This window comes from Cryptotermes secundus, unplaced genomic scaffold (genome assembly GCF_002891405.2).
Source record: "Cryptotermes secundus unplaced genomic scaffold, Csec_1.0 scaffold1066, whole genome shotgun sequence".
NCBI lineage: Eukaryota > Metazoa > Arthropoda > Insecta > Blattodea > Kalotermitidae > Cryptotermes > Cryptotermes secundus.
In genome coordinates, this window is record NW_019738984.1 from 434,559 (window position 1) to 455,823 (window position 21,265).

At 40.1% G+C, this 21,265-nt stretch overlaps 1 protein-coding gene across 1 annotated transcript in view; it reads left to right on the plus strand.

Annotated features, from left to right (window-relative positions):
* The window catches only part of LOC111871548 (photoreceptor-specific nuclear receptor-like), a 134,315-nt gene that overhangs the window by 94,154 nt on the left and 18,896 nt on the right, over positions 1 to 21,265 (plus strand). The window contains exon 5 of the mRNA XM_023864719.2: positions 16,406 to 16,503. Within this exon, the coding sequence (XP_023720487.1) occupies positions 16,406 to 16,503 (98 nt within the window). The remainder of the gene's footprint in view (positions 1 to 16,405; positions 16,504 to 21,265) is intronic.

The following is a 21,265-nucleotide window of genomic DNA, read 5'->3' on the forward strand; positions in this document are numbered from 1 at the left end:
TTGGCACTAAACTTCGCCGAAAAGCGGCGGTAGCTCGGTCGGTATAGTTCGCTTGTAGACTAAAACCACGGAGTCCGTTCTTTATTTGTTTTTGTTTGTTGTTGCATTGATGCATCACTCATCCATTTGTTTCCATCTCTAATGCAAAATAAAATTTTATTTTAAAACGTCATCACAATCACATATAAATTCCTTAAATTATCATTAAAATCACATTTTATTTTACTATTAAAACATGTTTCGGCTCCATAAGGCAATTCTCACGCAACTGCTAATTGATCGAAACCGCTGCATTGCGTCAGCTCATGTGTCAATATATTACGTGTTGTTACTACACGTCATCATTTGAGAATGCATGCCCACACTTCACTCACGCTACTGTCATATTGCGGCGTCCACGCTCTGTTCCTTTTGTGCGTGGCTGTCCCAAATCTGACTTGTATCAATACAAAGGATACACGCCCGACTATTGAGAGCTACGCACAAAAGGAACAGAGCGTGGACGCCGCACTGTGACAGTAGCGTGAGTGAAGTGTGGGCATGCATTCTCAAATGACGACGTGTAGCATGTAATATATTGACACATGAGCTGACGCAATGCAGCGGTTTCGATCAATCAGCAGTTGCATGAGGCTGGCCTTATGGGGCCGAAATACACGTATGTCACAAAAGTAAAACAAAATGTGAGTTCAGTGATATTTTANGTGTTGTTACTACACGTCATCATTTGAGAATGCATGCCCACACTTCACTCACGCTACTGTCATATTGCGGCGTCCACGCTCTGTTCCTTTTGTGCGTCGCTGTCCCAAATCTGACTTGTATCAATACAAAGGATACACGCCCGACTATTGAGAGCTACGCACAAAAGGAACAGAGCGTGGACGCCGCACTGTGACAGTAGCGTGAGTGAAGTGTGGGCATGCATTCTCAAATGACGACGTGTAGCATGTAATATATTGACACATGAGCTGACGCAATGCAGCGGTTTCGATCAATCAGCAGTTGCATGAGGCTGGCCTTATGGGGCCGAAATACACGTATGTCACAAAAGTAAAACAAAATGTGAGTTCAGTGATATTTTAAGGAATTTATATGTGATTGTAATAACGTTTTAAAATAAAATTTTATGTTGCATTAGAGACGGAAACAAATAGATTAAAATTGCGTTAAAATTAACAATTTCATAACTAAATAATATACTATGATATTATTATTTCATGCATATATTAAAAATGTAAAATTCAATTAATTATAGTGTATAAATTTTGTATTCATCCAATTAAACACCGACGTAGTGTTATCTATAAATGTGATTGATTATTGGGAACAGACAAATGAGGTGTCATTAGTGATATAAATGGTTCGAATTTTGGACATCAAACTGTGACGTAAAACTACATAATTCACTATTGTAAGTGATTAATAAACTGCATTAAAAATTCACACACGTCCCCTGTGATGTGATATAATAGGACTGGGACCATGCATCATTATTTAGGGCTGCTAGATTTTCGATTTCAAAATACGAGTCAAAAACATTTTAAGGTTTAGGCGAAATAATGCTCTGAACATAATAGGTCTGATAATTAGTGCGCCTACCTTAAAGCTGGGCTTGGCTAAAACAGAAAACCATAATTGGGCATTAATGAAGCCATCTGAATCTTTGTTAAGTTTTGAGTTTTTCAAGGCGATGACTATGAAGAAAGTCGTCTTTTGGGATCTGGCGCCGTGTATTCTTGGTTTTAACCGACGTTTCGGAGGAACATATCGCCTCCATCTTCAGGGCAGTTGAATTGCGTTGCGAATACAGAGAGCAGCTGCAGCTACTGCTCTCTGTATTCGCAACGCAATTCAACTGCCCTGAAGATGGAGGCGATATGTTCCTCCGAAACGTCGGTTAAAACCAAGAATACACGGCGCCAGATCCCAAAAGACGACTTTCTTCATAGTCATCGCCNGAATTTTGTTCACATTGTCATAACTCAAAGATTATTCTCATTAAATCCGGTCTTCATGAGCTTCTAAGTAATTGTTTTCAAGAGCTTTACACAACTGAATTCATGTGACCCCATTTGGACTACTTTACTCCGTGGTCTTTAGTCCACAAGCGAACTATACCGACCGAGCGACAACCGCTTGTCGGTGAAGTTAGTGCCATCTTTTGCGGATAGACGTTGTCGCGTGGTCAGCGCAACGGATTCCCACGGCCGCTAATCTCGGTTTTCTAGACCGAAACCGCTAATTTTCCATTAAAGTAGCTCCTCGATTATCCTCATGAGGCTGAGTGGACCCCGTTCAGACCCACTACTCAGAAAATCTGTTGGCGTCGGGAATCGTACCCGGGACTTTTGGATCTGTAGTCAGGAACTCTGAACACCAGACCACCATTTGGACTACATGAAGTTTAATTATTTGCCACGTTACTCGTGAGATATTTGGATGCAAAACACTGGCCTTTATAATCTCAGTTAATTTGGTGTTTGACATGACCAGTGAACGATTCTTGTCTGCAGGAATTTCTGAGCTGTTAAAATTAAATTTCTGCAGTTAGATTGGTGACTGGGCTACAGACTGGAAGACACAGTATTCGGCTTTCGAAACCTGGCAAAGGTAGTTTTCCTTTCGTCCACCGCCTCATGACAATCTCTGGGGTCTCAATATTCTCCTGTCCAATGTGTTCACGGAGCCCTTTTTCCGGGAGTTGGGGGCTGGGGTGTAAACCTGGCCACTCTCATCAGTCTAATGAAGAAATTGAGATAGAAGACGCCAGTCCCACATGGAAGAAGGCACGGAGCAATTTGGACTAGAACCTTACACTGAGGGGGGACCCCAAATATACTGTCAATTAATTTAAATTTTAAAATATTATGAAATTATATGTCAAATAATTGTAAATAACATGTGAATTGTCAAACGGTGTAAATAGTTCCTACTATTAAATTTAAAGTTTATTTCAATAAATTATACAAAATCTGATCCTTTAAAATATCAGTTAATTATTTTTATTATTATATTGAGGCGTGTCCCCTAGGGCCGGAATATTTGAAATCGGGAACGCATCCATTACTATACAACGGCTAGCATTTCCTACGCAGCAAAGCCTAGGAAATCGTTGCCCTGGAAATGAAAGTCTGACAGCGGGGTATCCACCGTTACAAACGAATTGATTGAGGCCGACACGTATTCCCGCGTTCGTTGCGTAACGGCGGGCGGAATTAACCCTTCTGCAAGGTTTTCCCTATTCAGTCCGAGTGCAAGTGATAACAGTCCAACGTCGGTAAGAGACCGTCAGTCTCAATGTGTCTTGGACTTGGGGACTAGTTTAATTTATATTATATTCGACTTTAGCAGGAAAGAGTTCTTACCAGACTAGAACAGAAGAGTTCTTATCCGACAAGAGCAGAAATGTTGTAATACTGAAGAAGAAATGTCTAAAGGACGTTATACACATAAATGGAGAATAACTGTCAGTGTGAGTGTAAAAGTGACTGTCCAATAAAGATATTCATTCAAATCCGAAAACACACATAATTTCTTGTCGCGTTGCCTAGCAAACAAGCGACAATATTGTTTTCGGAGCGGGGTGGGCCACACAACTTTCACTGACACGGGCGCCATCTCACTGCACTCAAGCCCAGCGTGGTCCAATGCTTCCAATCTCCCATATATCTTTATGCCTTCTCATGTAATTAAACACGAGGGCTCAGCTGTATTTGTTTCCAAAATTCGTGGCTTTTCAATAATAGAAATAATTTATTATCATTGAAATAAGGGATATCACTTTAAATACAATTTAATATAACGTTAATTAACATTGTTTTGCTAACTTTTTCCTTACGGATCTACAAACATTTGGACCTTGGCCGCTTTTTCAGTTTCTTAATCCTATACGCAGTCAGTAGGACTCCTTGGACGGGGGAACAGCCGATCGCAAGGCCGCTACCTACACACAGGACAAACACAGAATAAACGCACATAGACATCCATGTCTCGAGAGGAATTAGAACCCACGATCCGTGGGCGAAGACGGTTCATGCCTTAGACTGCGCTGCCATTGTGATCGGCTCTTTTATAACTACATAGTCAAATATCAAGAAATGGTAGGATAATCATTAAGGTGTAAAAGAAGTAAAAAAGTAAAGGTATCCCTGTAACAGGCCGTGGAGGCCCATAGGTTTGTGAGACGTTGAGGTTCCCACATTTTCTAGACAGTCAGCTCACAAACGGGTAAGATATCAGCCTTAAGCGTCGGCCACCCTTTACCCCCAGGAAAATTCCTGGTACTCATTTCTGTTAGAGGCTGAGTCGACCCCAGGGCTATAGTGTAGATGGAAAGATTAGGTAAATTGAAAAATTCATCTCATCGGGATTCGATCCCACAACCTTCCGGCTTTTAGCATACTGTTCTGCCGCGTGCCCCAGTCATTAAGATGAGTTTTCAAAAATGCGGAAGGAGGTGGTAGCGGCATGCTTCAAAATACCACGCAGAATTTTTCGAGAGAGAAGTCAGGAAAACAAGGAAAGACGGAAATCAAGGTAATCGACATTCTCTTCGAGAATGGAATTAGGAATTTTGAGAAATACGTGTAGCAAGCGAGACTGTCAAACATTACATCGGGACTTTCGACTTCGTTTCATTACTTTTGCAGAGAGTGCTTGAAGATTATTGCCTTCCACAGAGCGACGTGGTTTAGTTTGGTAGATAGAGATCATAGATGTTTCGCAAGAACCTGCAACCTTCATTTTCAGGATAAAATATTCATTCATCTACCATGAAGATGGAGGCAGCGGGTTCATTTGAAAATTTACTACCATTGTACCAAACTACACGACGTCACATCCCAGAAGACAGTCATTTTCATAGCTACTGCCTCGTGAACTTCAAATCTCACACAAAATTTCCCGGAATTGTAGCCTATTTCTTGGCATGATCTTTGCCGTGTTGCTGCAAAACGAGGCCGCAGAACTGCGCAGGTGGATAACTGTGTTTTCCCACTCGACTGAGAGGCATCTTTGACACATAACACGTGTGTCAACAGGCCCGCAATGCTGGCAGGTCGTGCGTTCACGTAATTTCATGCACACCAGTTGTTCTGTTTTCCACCTGACGTGCTAAGTCTCTGTCTGCACTGAAAGAGATCTGCCATGTTCTACGCAGTTGCATCAAAGTCTCCTCACCAATATATCTTGACGTTGTGTTGTATGTGCTGTTATTCTGACCAACTGAATCAATAATTGACGCCAGTCACCTGAGTGTACCATAAATTAACCGCATAAACAGCCTCGTTGTCTATAGGTGTTTAATTTTGTGGAAACAAAAGAGTTTGGCATCCCACACTTCTTGAAGTAAGGTCGTTGGTGTCTGTGGTTATTTTAAGTTATGATGGAATAAATTTCTGTCGACTCATAAGCTAGCAGATAAGTCATATATTTTCCCCTATTCCATGAGAAAGTGATAAAATGTTATAAAAATCCGTCCGCGTGCTTTATCTCCGCAACTGCTGACGGAAATTTTACGTGTACATCGAGGACTTAAACTGAAATTGCTTAACTTTATCAGTTTCGTTTCGAAACAAACAAATATAATATTTTCATTAGGTCAAAGATAATTGAAGTCTAACCACTTATGTTCTTAAGTTTTCTCTCTGTCTAATTAAACACGACAAAATAAAGATGTATGGAGCAGTGGAGGTATAACTCCATGCATTCTTAACGTCAGCAGTAGACGGATGTGAGCGGTCAACTTCAAAGGTCGGTCGCTTTACCTCCGTGGCAAGAGCCTCCGGTCCAGTGCAGGTTAGGATTCTCCAGGGATAATAATCTCGGTCCTTTGCGGAGTATCGAACACCGGTTCTCAGATCAGCCAGATGGTAGTCTAGGCCCTATACTGACTACAGTATATATGTTCATCTCAGCATACATCAAGATTTTATGTAGGGCATAAGAGTGGACCGCCTCTATGATCTAGTGGTCAGAGTTTCTGGCTACAGATCTAGAGGTCCCGGGTTCGATGCCCGACTTTTCCAGAAATTCTGAGAAGTAGTGGGTCTGGAACGGGCTCCACTCCGCCTCGTGATGATAATTGAGGAGCTATTTCAAGGAAATATCGGCTCCAGTCTAGAAACCCGAAATTAACGGCCGTGGGGATTCGTTGCGCAGACCACGCATAACTATCGTTATAAAATGGTTCTAATAGGCCTTTGAAAGTTATGCGTTATTTGCAATATAAGCGTATTTCAATTTTGCATCAGCCGAAATATCTCGTAACGTAGAAAGCATATAATTTTATTAGAATTCTTCCACAATTTCACTTTGACTGTCCATGAGCCAGGATTCGACGCCGTCTCGCAGGTTCGGCGCACAATAAAGTCATGCTAAATACTCGTATATTAGAAACGGAACAGAGCGCTACGTTTGTATGTTCCCCTTGAGAGGTCTGTGTCCGAAAGGGGCCTCTGTGTCTTCTCCATCTCCACGCTGGGTGCTGTTACAACTGACGTCATTTAAACACTTCTGAAAGAGTCCTTAAATTTTTCCAGTCGCGCACATGATTGTTAGTTTCTTATTATTAGTTCCTTGTCTGCGCAGATTGGCGCGTCCTCAACTTGCGGATGGAGAAGACTCCGTCCATATGTGGGAGGTAGCTCAGAAGGTATTAAATAAGCAATCGCGGCAGCCGACAATGTGTAGCCCTACAGCTTGGGGGTTGAGCGTTGGGATAAAAATTTCTCACTGTGAAAAACATAAGCTTGTTACGAAAAGTCACAAAGGGTCTTGGACTCAGACGCATTCTTTGAATAAATTAAATTGTATTTGGACCGAACAGGGATGAAATGAGAAGAGGGCGGAATAAACCGCATAGTGGGGAAGTTCATAACTTGTACTTTTCGCCAAGTATAATTAGAATGATCAAGTTAAAGCAATGAGATGGGCAGGGTATGTAGCACGAATATGGAGGAGAGGAATGCACAGAGGATATTAGTAGGAAAGCTGGAAGGAAAAAGACCACTAGGAAGGCCAAGACGTAAGTGGTGGACAATATTAAAATTGATCTTATACAGCTGCCGAGATGATGCAGTCGGTATGGCGACTGGCTATGGGTTGGAAGACCGAGAGGTCGGAGTTCTAGTCCCGGTAGAGTGAAAAAATTTCTCTTCTCCACCTCGTCCCGACCGAAACTCAGGTCCACCCAACTTCGTATCCAGTGGGTACCGGAGGCTCTTTCCCCGCGGGTAAAGCTGCAGGGGCGTAAAGCTCATCACTCGTCTCCAGCTAGTGCAGAGACCAAGAAAATTTGGATCTATATATCCACTCTCCTTACGCCTTCATGGCTTTGTGCTTAATTACTTAAGCGCAGGGACAATTTTACCTTAGATAGGGTTTAGGTTGGGGTGGTATGGACTGGATTGATCTGGTTCAGGAGAGGAACCACTGGAGGGTTCTTGTGAATACTGTAATGAACCTTCGTGTTCCTTAAAATATTAAAAAGTTCTTGAGTAGCTGAACAACTGGCAGCTTCTAGAAAAGGGCTCAGGACCAGGGAGTTAGTTATTCCGGGCGACAAAACCTTGACTCTTTATTTCAAATTAACATTCACAAGAACAAAACTGATTACTCTGCCATCTTCCAAGTCAGTAATGCCTCAAGGTGCGTCGCAGCTTCAAACAGCATCTGAAGACCTCTGTACGTTCTGAATAAACATATGTGTATTATCTCCCTTGAGGATACATTTTCTTTTGCTTAATGGTACTGAGTTACTTCATAAGCGTATTATCTACACTGTTGTATTATCTAGTATTAAGTTTCAGTCTAGTTCTACTTCTAGTTTCAGTTCTAGCCTTAGTCTAGATTTAGTTATGCATACTTGCATTGTTAGCTTGTTATAGGCCACTCGCTGTTGGCAAGCACTTGAATGAAGGAACTTAATTATAATTATTACTATTGCTGTTATTATTATTATTATTATTATTATTATTATTATTATTATTATTAAGTGCTGTTAAGTTTGCACATAAATAAAATGAATTGAATTGAATTATTATTATTAGTGCTGTAATTTGTTATTATTGAAACAAGTAGTCGTATCTAAATATATTAAAACTCCGTGGCCTGTAGTCCGCAAGGGAATTATACCGACCGAGCGACCGCCGCTTGTTGGCGAAGTTAGCGTCAACTTTTGCGGATAGGGGATATCGGGTGGTCAGCGCAACGGATCCCCAGAGCCGTTAATCTCTGTTTTTAAGACCAGAGCAGCTATTTCCCTGAAGTAGTTCCTAAATTATCCCCACGAGGCTGAGTGGACCCACTACTTCTCAGAAAATCTGGTAGGGCCGGGAATCTAACCCGGACCTCTGGATCTGTAGGCAGGAACTCTGACCACTAGACCACAGAGGCGGTCCGTATCTAAAAATGGCCTTCATAAAATGCAGGAGAGCCAAACCATGCCTCTGTTTGTCACGTCGTTACTACGTAATCATATATGGACAGAAATACAACTTTTCCTTTTATAAAGACTTTTCACAGGGGCGGTACTAAAAATATCCCGTGGCTGCTTTTGTGAAGACCAAAGTTCAAACTGCGATCAGAGCGCTGAGCATGTGATCGCATCGCTGTATCCTCTCACGTGAAACATGACGGCCGGTCTGACGTCAGAGAGGCTCTATTGCACGTTTTTAGATTTTCTTTGGTGAAACGTTTGTAATAGAGGGCTTGACGCATGAACTATGCATGAAATCATATAGAAAGACAAATAACGTATTATTTGACGTCAAGAGTTTTGTTGATACTGTCAGTTCGTAACAAATAATTTCACTATCAGACTAACAACAAAATTACACAGTATGGTATGCCCCTAGTATAATTCATTTTCTTATCATTATCATAACCAATCAAAATATTAAGAGCGGATAACACTCAGATTCATGAAATAAAGTTTACTCATGTAAACTGGAAAGGAATAACTACAAACAAAAACAAAAAAATCCGTGGCTTTACTCCGCAAGCGAACTATAGCGACTTAGAGACCGCCGCTTGTCGGCGAAGTTAGTGCCAACTTTGTTTTCTAGACCGGTACCGCTACTTTTCCATTCAAGTAGCAGCCTCAACTATCCTCACGAGGCTGAGTATACCCCGTTCCAGAACAACTACTTCTCAGAATATCTGGTGGCGCCGTGAATTGAATCCGAGACCTCTGGGTCTGCAGCCAGTAACTCTGATCACTAGACCACCAAGGATGAACTGGGAATGAAAATGTGAATTTCATCCAAGAATTCTATAGGAATGTTTTTTTTTATTGCTAGTGGGGTCGGACCAAGTCCCTTGTACTGCCGTCACTTCTGGCCTCTTGTACCAGCCCCAGATGATAGGTGGGGGTGATTGTAGTGCAATTAGTGGAATTAAGTTTGGTAGGGGAAACCGAAGTACTCAGAGAAAAAATGCCCCAGCGTCACTTTGTCCACCACAAATCCCACTTGACCAGACCCGGGATCGAACCCGGGCCGCCTCGGTGGGAAGCCAGCTTCTAGCCGCTTGAGCTATGGCGCGGCCATTACAGGAATATTTACTCATTGTTTTATTTTGTTATTTATTTATTGTTTGTAATTAACGTAACGGGGCTGTCAGCAGCTCATAATATGTGGCATCATATGATTTCATGATAGTGAAGGAAAAGGATGTGGAGGGAAGAGGTCGTGGCTGATTTTAATGTAGGTATATCCTCCTGGATTTGCCCGGAAGAATTAAGGAAAGTTGCGAAATATCATACTCAGAAAGAACGGTGTCCAGACCAAAATTAAAAACGAGCACCTTCTGTATGCAACCTGAATTACAGCTTTAAAAATTTGTCCGCGCATTTTTCTATTAGCAGATTTGACCTTAAATTATGATTACGTAATAAATTTCATAATACGTTTAGTTATTCCATATTGGGCCCATTGAAGGAAAGAAACGCCGATCACAGTGGCTCCGGGGTCTGAGGCATGACAATTCTTCGCCCGTTCAAACACGGGGATCATTGGCTGTAATCCTACTTGAGGCATATATGTCATTATGCATTTAGTCTCTGTTTGTGCTGTCTTGTGTGTGCGACGGGCTGATCCCCCATCCAAGAAGCCCTACCGACTGTGTAATAGATGAAGAAACTGAAAAGCATCCAGGGTCCAACATAGGGCCGTAGAGCCATAGATAAATATATAGATATACTATAAAAGGAAAGAAATAGAAACTGAAAAAACGGTTACGTTTATATATATAAAAGTACATATACTATCTGAGACAGTAGTATAGAATGTTCCATTCAAACCTCCCACATTTTATCAGATCTTAGAACAGAAAGTATGAATGGTAGGAAAATAAACTACAGGTAATACAAGAACAAACTAAAAAAAAAAATTTACACACTAATAACCCTCTACATATGCTTCATTGGTAGCACGAACAATATCCAATCTCTATTCAATTTCTTGCCACGTTCTTTCCAATATGTTATTGGTACAGTAGCAATCGTTTCACGGATGCGGGCTCGTAAATCTGGGAGGTCATTCACGGAGGCACGAACACACTGTCCTTCACGTAACCCCAAAAGAAGAAATCGTGCGGAGTGAGGTGCGGTGAACGTGGTGGCCACCTCATTGGTCCGCCACGTCCAATCCAGCGATCTTGGAAGGTGGCATTGAGGGACCTCCGAACACCCAGACCCCAACGTGAGGGCGGGTGGGGCTCCATCTTGTTGAAAGATTGTGTTAGGCTGCAGATCGGCTATCTGTGGATACAGCAACTGTTCTAACATGTCGAGGTATACGCGGCCAGATACTGTAGCTTCACCGAAGAAAAACGGAAATAAAATTCTTTGGTTTTTCTTTCATCTAGTGTTAATTTTATTCCATAATTTATCACAATTTATTCGCAACAATTAATTAAAATGTGGGAGGTTTGAACGGAACACACTGTATATATAGTAATTATTTTTATATTCTGATCGTACTATATGTAAGCATATTTTTCCGTGGCAGTAACACGTTGGCTTACTACAGGTAAAACTAGATTTCGGTAGCTACATATTCCTTATAAATGGAATATTATTACCAAAACAAAAATACAGGATTATCAAATAGGTTTGGTGTAGCGACAGTTGTCTTGACTATTATAAGGGAATTTCTCTGTTCGAATTTCTACCAGTTCATCAATTATCTTTACTAAAATTTTCCTGCATTTGGCCACGACCACTTCCTTCCGAACACTTTAGAAATCATCATTGATCTATCATCCTAACATTCGACGCTATAGGTAATGTTCTGGCTACTGATAGCGAAGTTAAATAATCAACAAGAAACCAGAACTGCCTGCTAAATAGTATATAACCTGTGCTGCCAAGGCAGGAGTAATGGGATCGCATTATTAATGTCTAGCATTCATAATAAAATAGATAAATAACCTATTTTAAAGTTGATCCTTTGGTTCAATTCATGAATACGTGTATGTTATATCCCAGTTCATATTCACACATTCTGCGTGTAGGATCAGAAAAGCGACTAGGCTACTTGCTGCACAACCGAGGAATCAAAGTTTGATTTCCTGCACGGGAAGGAAACTGGAGTCCAAAATGATTAAAAGATCATTGAGGGAAGCAATAGAGTGACATATAAAAGAAAGGATACAATAAAAGAACAAAATTATGAAAAATAAGAAAGATTAGGTAATCAAGTGACTTTTTCATTAGAAATGTTTTCCCTATTCCCCTGTTTTCTCTTCAATTTTTACCTTTATTGTGAGACATTTTAAATTTGATATTGCTGTGTACCCTCGATAGCAGGGATCTTTAGTTAAACGTAAGATTACATGTATACAAGCTCTGTCTTCGAAGTGTTTTCGCCAAATATGAAAAGACTTTTACCTCCATTCTGTTGTAACGTGGTCTCGTGGAATTGAATTGGGGTTTCTGGCAAGGATTTACAGACTGAGAATGTGAGACTCTTCTCAATCTGTTTCGGCACCTTAAATCATTCTCTGCTCTTCTAACAATCGCAGTGTGGGGTTTACCACTTATCTTCCATCTTATGAATCACATTAAACAGTCTTAGAAATATTCGTATTTCTGTCACTTCATTATTCGTACACTGTGTTTTTTCTTTATTATAAATAAAACACAAAACTTATTTAATAACACATCTCTCTTTATATTTATGATATTGCTTTCAGACTGAAGAAAGTGTAGGGCCTGTACGTCTGACCACATATCATATTTACTTGCTCGCTATGGAACTAATAGCACATTATTTTATTATTGATTCAGATGATACTCAAGAAAATTAATTTCTCCGTCAGAAGAACTTGTCATTTTCTAACATTCTACAGAACAAGGACGAGGTAGAGGAAGCAGGCGAAATATAATTGATAATATAATATTTTAATATTCTCTGGATGTGATATTCTGCGTTAAAGTGTTATTGGTATAGTTTTAAAAGAGTTACAGATATTGTAAGTTAAAAATTATAAGGCTTAGAATTTTATTTAGGTCAGAGAAGATGAGCATAGAAATTTTAAATAAGAAATATCATCTATTCCGTCTTTCCTATTTGGCAGTGAAGTCTGTACCATTTGAGAACAGACAAATGGATCAAGTGCTATAGGAGGAAGACGTTTAAGAGAAATGACAGGATAAATCCTTCTATAATACTGAAAGAATAATGCGCTCTATAAAAACTGAAGACTGAATTATCGGAAGAAAATCTCCATGAATATAAAGACATTGTCCTAATTGTTTTCAATACGTTCATCAAATGCAAGATTATAGATTATTTAAAAAGACACGAAATTCTATACAGTGACAGTGCCGAAAATTGTGTATCGGGCCACCGTTGAAATGCGCAAAATTCAAGGCCCAAAATTACTATTACTTTCCAAACTTCGAAAGAAGCTTAAGATGATAAAATTTAAGATTAATGCCTTCTGGGGTACAATACCGTGTAGTCCTCTGAAACTCAATGTTTCGGAGTACCCTATTGCCTCTTTATTCAGGGTAGAAATATAAGCCGAGCGGGATACCGTGGTGAAAGTAAGAGGAAAACACAGATCTCTGCTTGCCACCTGCTTTCAGGTGGCAAGCAGAGCTTATTCTTTGGGCCCTGAAGATGGACGCGATATATCCCTCCGAATATCGGTTGACTTTCAGCGAACTACACGACATTATATCCCAGATGTTTGTACTCTTCATAACCACCGCTGTGAGAACCTCAAATCCTGTATGATGAACTTAGAGGCCCAGTGCCACAAGCAGTCTGCCGTATGATATAGACCATATAAGTAATACACCCGGCATTCTGTTCTATTGTCTAGGCAGTTAGTTATAGCAGTGATGAAACTCGCTCTACCAGTAAATCCTCGCAACTCATTAGCATCACAATGAACTTTCCGCTGGGATCTGCAACATGCGGACTCACTGCATACTTACTTTCAACAGATGGGCTACAAATAAGAGGCACACACACTCACTCACTTCGGGGATCTCTTGATTGAAGTACTTGATTCTGTATTTCAGACCTATTGAATTGTTAACCGCAGTTCTGTCTCCAGTCACCATTATAAAGAGGTTGCAATGTCCGCTTGGAATTCAAGTTGGCCAAGCTTAAAAGTGCAAGAATAGAAAAATAACACAACCCTCGTCAGAATAGGAAACGGGAACCAGATATCCTCCTGTGCCGAACGGGTTTGGTAGAGACTGCGTTGTAGACTTGAATTCTCGAAGTTCTCAGTTCGATTCTCAGCCTGACAATCAGCTATCCGCGTAATCTTGTGAATGTATTGGTAGCATCACAGATACATCACAGTTGTCCTCTTTCGGAAACATAATTTCCCTCACGGTGTCTCGTACTATGTAGTAAAACTGTTGTCTCTTAAGATGTAGCTACATTAATCGGACCACCATGTCAATCTACCCATGGTCATACAGCTACTTCTTCGATCTTGGCCGCTTTTTCAGTTTCTTGATCTTTTACACAGTCGGTACAATTCCTTCGACGGGGGATCAGCCCGTCGCAATGCCGCTACCTGCACACACAGGACAGCACATATAGAGAATAAACGCACACACATCCATTCCCCGAGTGGGATTTGAACCCTTGATCCTAGGGTTTGAGCGGGCAAATTCGCTTCATTCTTCAGACCGCACGGCCACTGTGGCCTGCGATCTCTAACTATGTAGTTATGCTATATATACCTAACTTCGTGACCTGGCAAGTAGAACTCGTCACGCTATCTACGTAGGCTAAGCCGGGATAGCGTAGTCGGCATAGCAGTTGGCTACGGGCTGGACGGCCGAGGGGTTGGAGTTCGAGTCCAGGTAAGATCAAGAATTTTCTCCTCTCCATGTCTTCTAGACTGGCTCTGGGATCCACCCAACCTCCTATACAAGGGGTAATGGGGGCTCTTTCCCTGAGAGTAAAGCTACCGGAGCGTGAAGCTGAGCACTCACCTCCAACTAGTTCCTAGGCCTAGAAAACTTGGGTCTCTACATCCACTCCCCCATACGCCTTCATGGCGTAGTGCTTAATTAGTTAAGCATAGGGACAACTTTACTTCTTTTACTTACTCTATCAAGAAAAAAGACACATCACGAAGTTTGGTAGCTTTAACCTACATATTACAAAGTAAAAGAAAGGGTAAAGTTGTTCCTGTGCTTAATTAACTAAGCATCAAGCAGTGAAGACGTGTGAGTGGAGGGGGATTCTGCTTCGACGCATTTTAGTCTCGACACCAGACAGAGGCGAGTGGTCAGCGTCATTGCTCTGCTGCTTTACTCCTGGGGGGTGGGGGGGGGGTGGAGCCCTCAGTACTAATATACTGAAGGCTGAATTAGGCCCCGGTCTTGACGCTGAGGAGAAGAGAAAGAGCTGTTGTGTGTGCCAGGAATCGAACCCCGATTCTTAGGCCGTCCAGTCTATAGCCCGTCATTGTACCGACTAATAAAGCAATTAGAAGTGTTATCTGCAGAGTTCATGTTGGAAATGTGTGAAATAAACACTGCTGTTTAGAGGTTTGGACTTTGGCTTGTCATGCTCACTGACGACAATTCGTCTGGGGTCCTATCGTCCAGCTTCATCTCGTGTTGATGCTAAGAATATGTGGAAATATAAAGTTAACTAAATTCTCCCACACAAATATCCGTAATTAAAATAACAATAGGTTAGAGTATACGTTATACTAAATAACAAAGGTACTAATTCCTGTACATCAGTGTAACTTGTTATTTTTAATTTCGCTTGTAGAATGTACGCAAAAGTGCATGGGAGTGGCACTTGATCTAACGTGCGAGGATACTGTTAATCATCATCATCATCATCAGTAATCTGTCAGACGACAGGTCCAGAGTCTCTTCCAAAACAATTCCTCCACTTAATGCGATCTAGAGCTTTCTCCTTCAAATGAGAATATCCTCTTCTGTCCCCAAGGTCATCCAGCATCTTCTTACGTCTTCTTCCTCGTCTTCTGGTCACTTCTATCCGCCCCTCTATCTTTCCTTCAATAACTTCTTTTAGAAGGCAGTTTCTGCGTAACACATGACCAATCCAATTAGTCTTCCGTTTTCTTATTTCGTGTAGGCTATTCCTCTGCTCACTGACTCTAATTAACACTTCTTCATTTCTCACATAATCGGTCCAACTGATCTTCTCCACCCTTCTCCAACACCACATTTCGAAACTTTCCAGATGTTTCTGATCTACTGCCCTAAGTGTCCATATTTCAGCCCCACACAGAGCTATGCTCCAAATGTAGCATTTCACTAGTTTCTTTCTCAAATTTAAGTCCAATTTGCTGGTAAAAAGATTCTTCTTCTTGTAAGATTTGAGGCTTTCACGGCGGTGACTATCAAGAAAGCAGTCTTCTGGGATTTGGCACCGTGTATATGTGGTATAGCTGTGTATATTTCCACACAGTCTGCTTTTACCGGTTCTCACGGTCTCTTCGCTTGCAGATTTCTTATATTTTTTCTTCTACCCTGAAGATGGAGACGATACGTTCCTCCGAAACGTCGGTTAACACCACATATACACGGTGCCAATTCCCAGAAGACTGCTTTCTTCGATTCTTCTTCTTGCTAAATGAAGCTTTTGCCATGGCAATTCTGTTAATATTAGCCAGTAAATATCATATGAAGTTTGTCGAACATAAGATGGCTGAGAAGAAAGTCGTCTTCTTGGATCTGTCGCCGTGTATTCTTCGTTTTAACCGATGTTTCGGAGGAACATATAGCCTCCATCTTCAGGGTAGTTGAGTTGCTTGCGAATAGAGATAGCTGTAGCAGCATTGCTACAAACCTAAAAACTTACATAAGATGGCTGAGTTTGGCTAGTAATGGTAATGACAGTCCTATGTTACTATGTAACTATGTAATGTTACCTGTTTCCAGCCCCCCAGTTTCCCTCGCCATGGGTCTATCTCCGAGGTACCACACTGGTATGCTGACATCTCCCATAGAATTGCCACCCAAGCAAGAAGCAGACGATGGTAAGTACTGCTAATTCTTGTCACGTTAATGCCTATAGTGGGGACTGCATAAGAAATACACGTATATTGACTCGTTATGGGCTTAAGTGGTTCTAAACAACAAGAGAATGAAAGTGTAGAAAACACGTATGTTATAAATAAGATCTTCGCGATTCTGTATAATAGGTTAATTAATTTTGAAAACATGGCGCGATACTACAATCCAATTATTATTCACGATATCAAGTGCATTCTTTCCTAATTCAAATTTTTTTATTCTCTTTAATTTTAATTTTAGAGACAGTTACATGTGGATGTCTATCAACTGTCATCAACAATATGGAGACAATATAAATTTTTAAGGGATCGGCGACAGTATTGCTATCCATTGTTGTTTCTTCAAGTTTCGTATAATCATAAAGCTGTAAGAGAAGTTCTTGGAATGGTAGATGTCTAGGGGTGCAGGGTCGATTCATGTTCGAGACATTCATATTTGTTCCCGGTTTTCGATTGTTGCCATGCGAATGTTTGCCCATCCAAGCTATGCCGTGTCGCTGAATTTAGCGTAAGGATAAGAAATGTACTGTAGAGTCCCTGTCTTGGAAAATTATGCAGCCTTTCCACTATGAAAAAAAAATAACAATATGGTGACCGCGCGAAATATTTTGATTTGTTAGTTGATAAATCAATGTAATTTAAATCTCATTAGGTTAAGCAATAAATTATAGCATCAATTGTGTTTAAGAGCATAGACGCTGGTTGATTCTCTACTCACGTTCCTACTTTTAACCAATTTACGTATTGCTCCTTACTGTAGTGAGTAGATTGTAAATTCGCAGAGAAATAAAAAAAAAAATTAAATCTTGAATCTGTATGGCGATGTATTTTAATCAGAGATAATAGTAGACTAATCTATTAGTGAATTCCATCTACTCTACGTACCAAGGTATGTCATATTTTATGCAGACAACCTCACAGAATAAAAATCTTGTGCAATTATATTTGTATTTCCCACCGACGTATGAATAGGAAAGTATATCGAAAACATATTCTAGTAATTATGTATGGTGTTTTTACTGTCTAGATCACTAAATGAATATTAAGAACATTCGCTGCTTTAGCAGATGGAGTATAATAAGATACAATTTTTCGGAGTTCAAAAATTCATTCAGTAGACCATAAATTAAATCTGAACATCACCTTTTGTCATTGAGCTGCTATTCTTTGTTGATAAAAATAAACTTCGGGTTACATTTTCAGTGTAGTGAACGGCGTCACTACATAAAAACGGGTCGTGACCGCTTTGACTTCGTCATCAGCAGTTCGCAATTTTTATCAAAAGCCTTGACGTAACCGGGGCGGGGAACTTGCTGTTACACACACAACAACGTCATGCGATTTTTTTTTCTTCTTCAGACCTTTCTGTGCTATGTTCACAAAAGGAAGCAAAGTGCGTCAACGAAGAGACGCGCGCCTGTATTAAGTGTTCTTCGTAAGAGCATTTTGAAATAAACGCATAACTGACAAGTACGCATAATGTTTCTCTGTTGTCCTCATAGTTCCCTTTCGATTATTCTGAACGGATTCGATTAAATTTAGTTTTGAACACCTACGTTTAAATATGTTGGATTAATTTGATTCTGGTTAGTATCTGTACGATACACATTTTAATGTACCTGGAATTTAAACTAAAATTTATTGTCCTATAAAATATTAAACTTCCGTAAATTATGGATGCCATTGGGATCTAATGCTTATAAATAAAAATGTTTTCTACTCTGTAAATATTCTTCTTCTTCCTCAGACATGAGTCGTCTAGCAACCAAGTCTCTCTATTCATCTCTGCTTTTCCAAACCTTTCTCTCTCAGTTTCTTCCAATTTTTTTTTCTGTGTAACTTCTTTTGTAACCTGATGTTCGAGGCTTGATTCCGGTCTTGCTGGGCTAACAGTCTATATTCCTTGTTTTGAAAAGAAATTAAAGCAGGCTTATTATATCACCTTATGGTCTGTATATGTGTATCCCCGTTATCAACTTTTGAACGCCTGAACCGATCATTATAAAGTTTTGTGTGTATATCGTGGCATCAGAACATATCTAAATGTAGTTTATAAATCCCTCCCATCAGTAACGCGAACATCACAACCTCTTACACTGTTGAGACAAATCATTCTTATTGCTTGAGTGCCTGTACCAAACTTCATAAAATTTCGTATGTAGTCTATATGACGCCAACTGAAGCCACCTCCACCATGCATTAAAATATCTTTCTCATCAGCATTATCCTTCAGCCTCTCAGATTGTATTGTTCGCTTTTTTTATTTCAATACTCATAAACACTAACATTTTCTTTCTATTCTTCTTATCAGATACTCAGGTCGTAGCCGAAGAAAAATAGACGAGTAGGTTTTCCCAGAACAGCCTTTTATTTTTAGTTTCATGTTCATTTCATTTCCTCATACTCCATCTCGAGTCATTCTTAAAATGTGTGCAAGCCATGGTATTCCCTTATTTATATTTTACTCCTTTGACATCTATATTCATGTTCTGCTTATTTTTAGTTTCTTCTTTTATTTTCTGTTTTCTTCTATCATACTTCTTAAAGATTGTGATTGTAACAGTCCTTAGTTTAATAATAATTTCCTTGCTATACAAATTTTGTCGCTTCTTAGGCACCGCAGCCTCGATAACCCGAGCTAAATAAAATACAGGTAGGGTCTGACTATCCTGTCTTTAGGTTTATGGAGTTTCGAACAGACTTTGTGTTTTTAGCAAAAATATTTCTTCGGAATATTTACAGCTATGTTTTTACATAAATGACAAGACTTTTTAAAATAATATACTTCTTAAACGCATTTAAAGATTATTTTTCTTCTGCCCTAACTAGGTTAGGTCTTTCAGTAACTAGACAAGTAGGCCCATTAACACATGATATATCATGTTTCACAAGAATCAATTTTTAATGGAAGAAAGTGAGAGAACATAATTAAATTTGTAATATTCGAAGGTGTTTTTTTTTTTTTGTGGTACTGTGAGTCAGTTCGGATTAGCGTAATTCGGGTTACTTTTGAACTGAATTCTTTTCCCTCACTTCTGCAATCCCATTTCCAAAGTAAGAATATCTCTCATTATTTAATAAAATTTTCCGAAGCTTTATTATTATTGTAATTTCTTCATTAAGTCTTCAATCAGCCATTATTTTACTTTATAAATATTTAAAACCTTCAATTTTCTTTGTTTTATGGTTATCATGTTGAATTTGCATATTCTTCACAACATAGTGTGACGTGACGGTGCCACGCTCGGTAAACACCCCGTCCCCCTCCCTCGCGGTGACGTAACAGGGGACACCACGGTTGTTATGTTGCAATAAACAACTCTCGGCAGCGTTGCCCAGCAACGCCTTTGTAAACACGGCGGTGAGACCGTGCAACGACTGTTGCTAGGCAATCATGACCTTCCGTCTCAAATTCATAACCACACATTTATTCACTGACACTGAAGCCTAATCTGAAACATTGGTGCGCTTTGGAAACACTCTCAAAATTGTGTCAAATAAACTTCCCTTCATCTCACCATTAATTATGGCTTCTGTTATGCGTACTTCTGTAACTATTCTTCTTATCTTATCCTTAATTATATTGAACAGTATGTGCTATAAGGCATTTCCATGTTCGACGCTTTTAAATATTTGAAGGCATTCAGATCATCCTGCCATTGGTTAACACGTCATTTTCTCATTTACCAACGAAATGCAAAGAAACTTTGCCTGCGACTAATGCAGTGTGGTACCTGTAGTGTGATTAAGTTGGCAACAATGGATCTATAACTACAACAAATAAAATTCAAGGCTGATTACACACAAGTTCTTATGCAAAACGACATCAAAAGTGCCTTTACTTTGCGTTCCTTATTTTGAAAGAAAATAATCCGCATTCTGTCTACGTGTCTGTGTTTGCCCCGTATCAAGTTTTGACTGCCTGCACTAGTCTTTAAGAAACCTGGTGGCCTATATCAAAGGCGTACTTCAAAAATGCCTCCCATTATTCTGTCTGTCTGCAAGTGCATCCCTCTGTCGTTGTTGGGGATCGGCTAGGTAAAAACATTTTCGCTGCAACGAATACACACATAAAGACAGAAGAATTGTTGGGTGTGTCGTTTTCTATGTAGTCCGTGTCTTATCGATAGAAAGTAGACGACTATTCCTTTCGATAACTTCTTGTTAAATATGTAATCTGATCGAGGTGCTCTCCTCTTGTCATTTGAAAGAAACGGTTGAACTTGAAGAGATAAATAAAACGGAAGGAGTAGGTAGCCATACTTGTTCATGGGCTATTATGATCGCGACTGAAATTTCTTCGTGAGATTAGTTTTCCCATCTCTCTCTGGCTTTCAATATTGCTTCTACTTCCGACTCTGAAAGCGGGCCCAAATCCGCTTGTGACGTCGGTAGCTTTTATACGTGCAGCAGGGCGCAGTTCGATTTGATGGTAAAAGGCAGCGGCATTCGAGAGCTGAGATATTGGATTTGATGCCGTAGCGGCGTGCCAGGGGTCTTCTCACAGTGCCTAATCCAAAAATGACTAAATGTATGTTTATTTTGCTTCTTTTTTATTTGTTGATGTTTTCACAGCATCATAAAATCCAACGATCCTGTGTGGTGTTGGTGTAATTAATAGAGTATTTAGTGGGACAATTAAGCTTCAAATGTTATAGACCTGAAGCGTAGATGAAGCTTCTGCTGGCTTTTGAACCAAGCAAGCTAGAGATGTGGTGACGTTCTA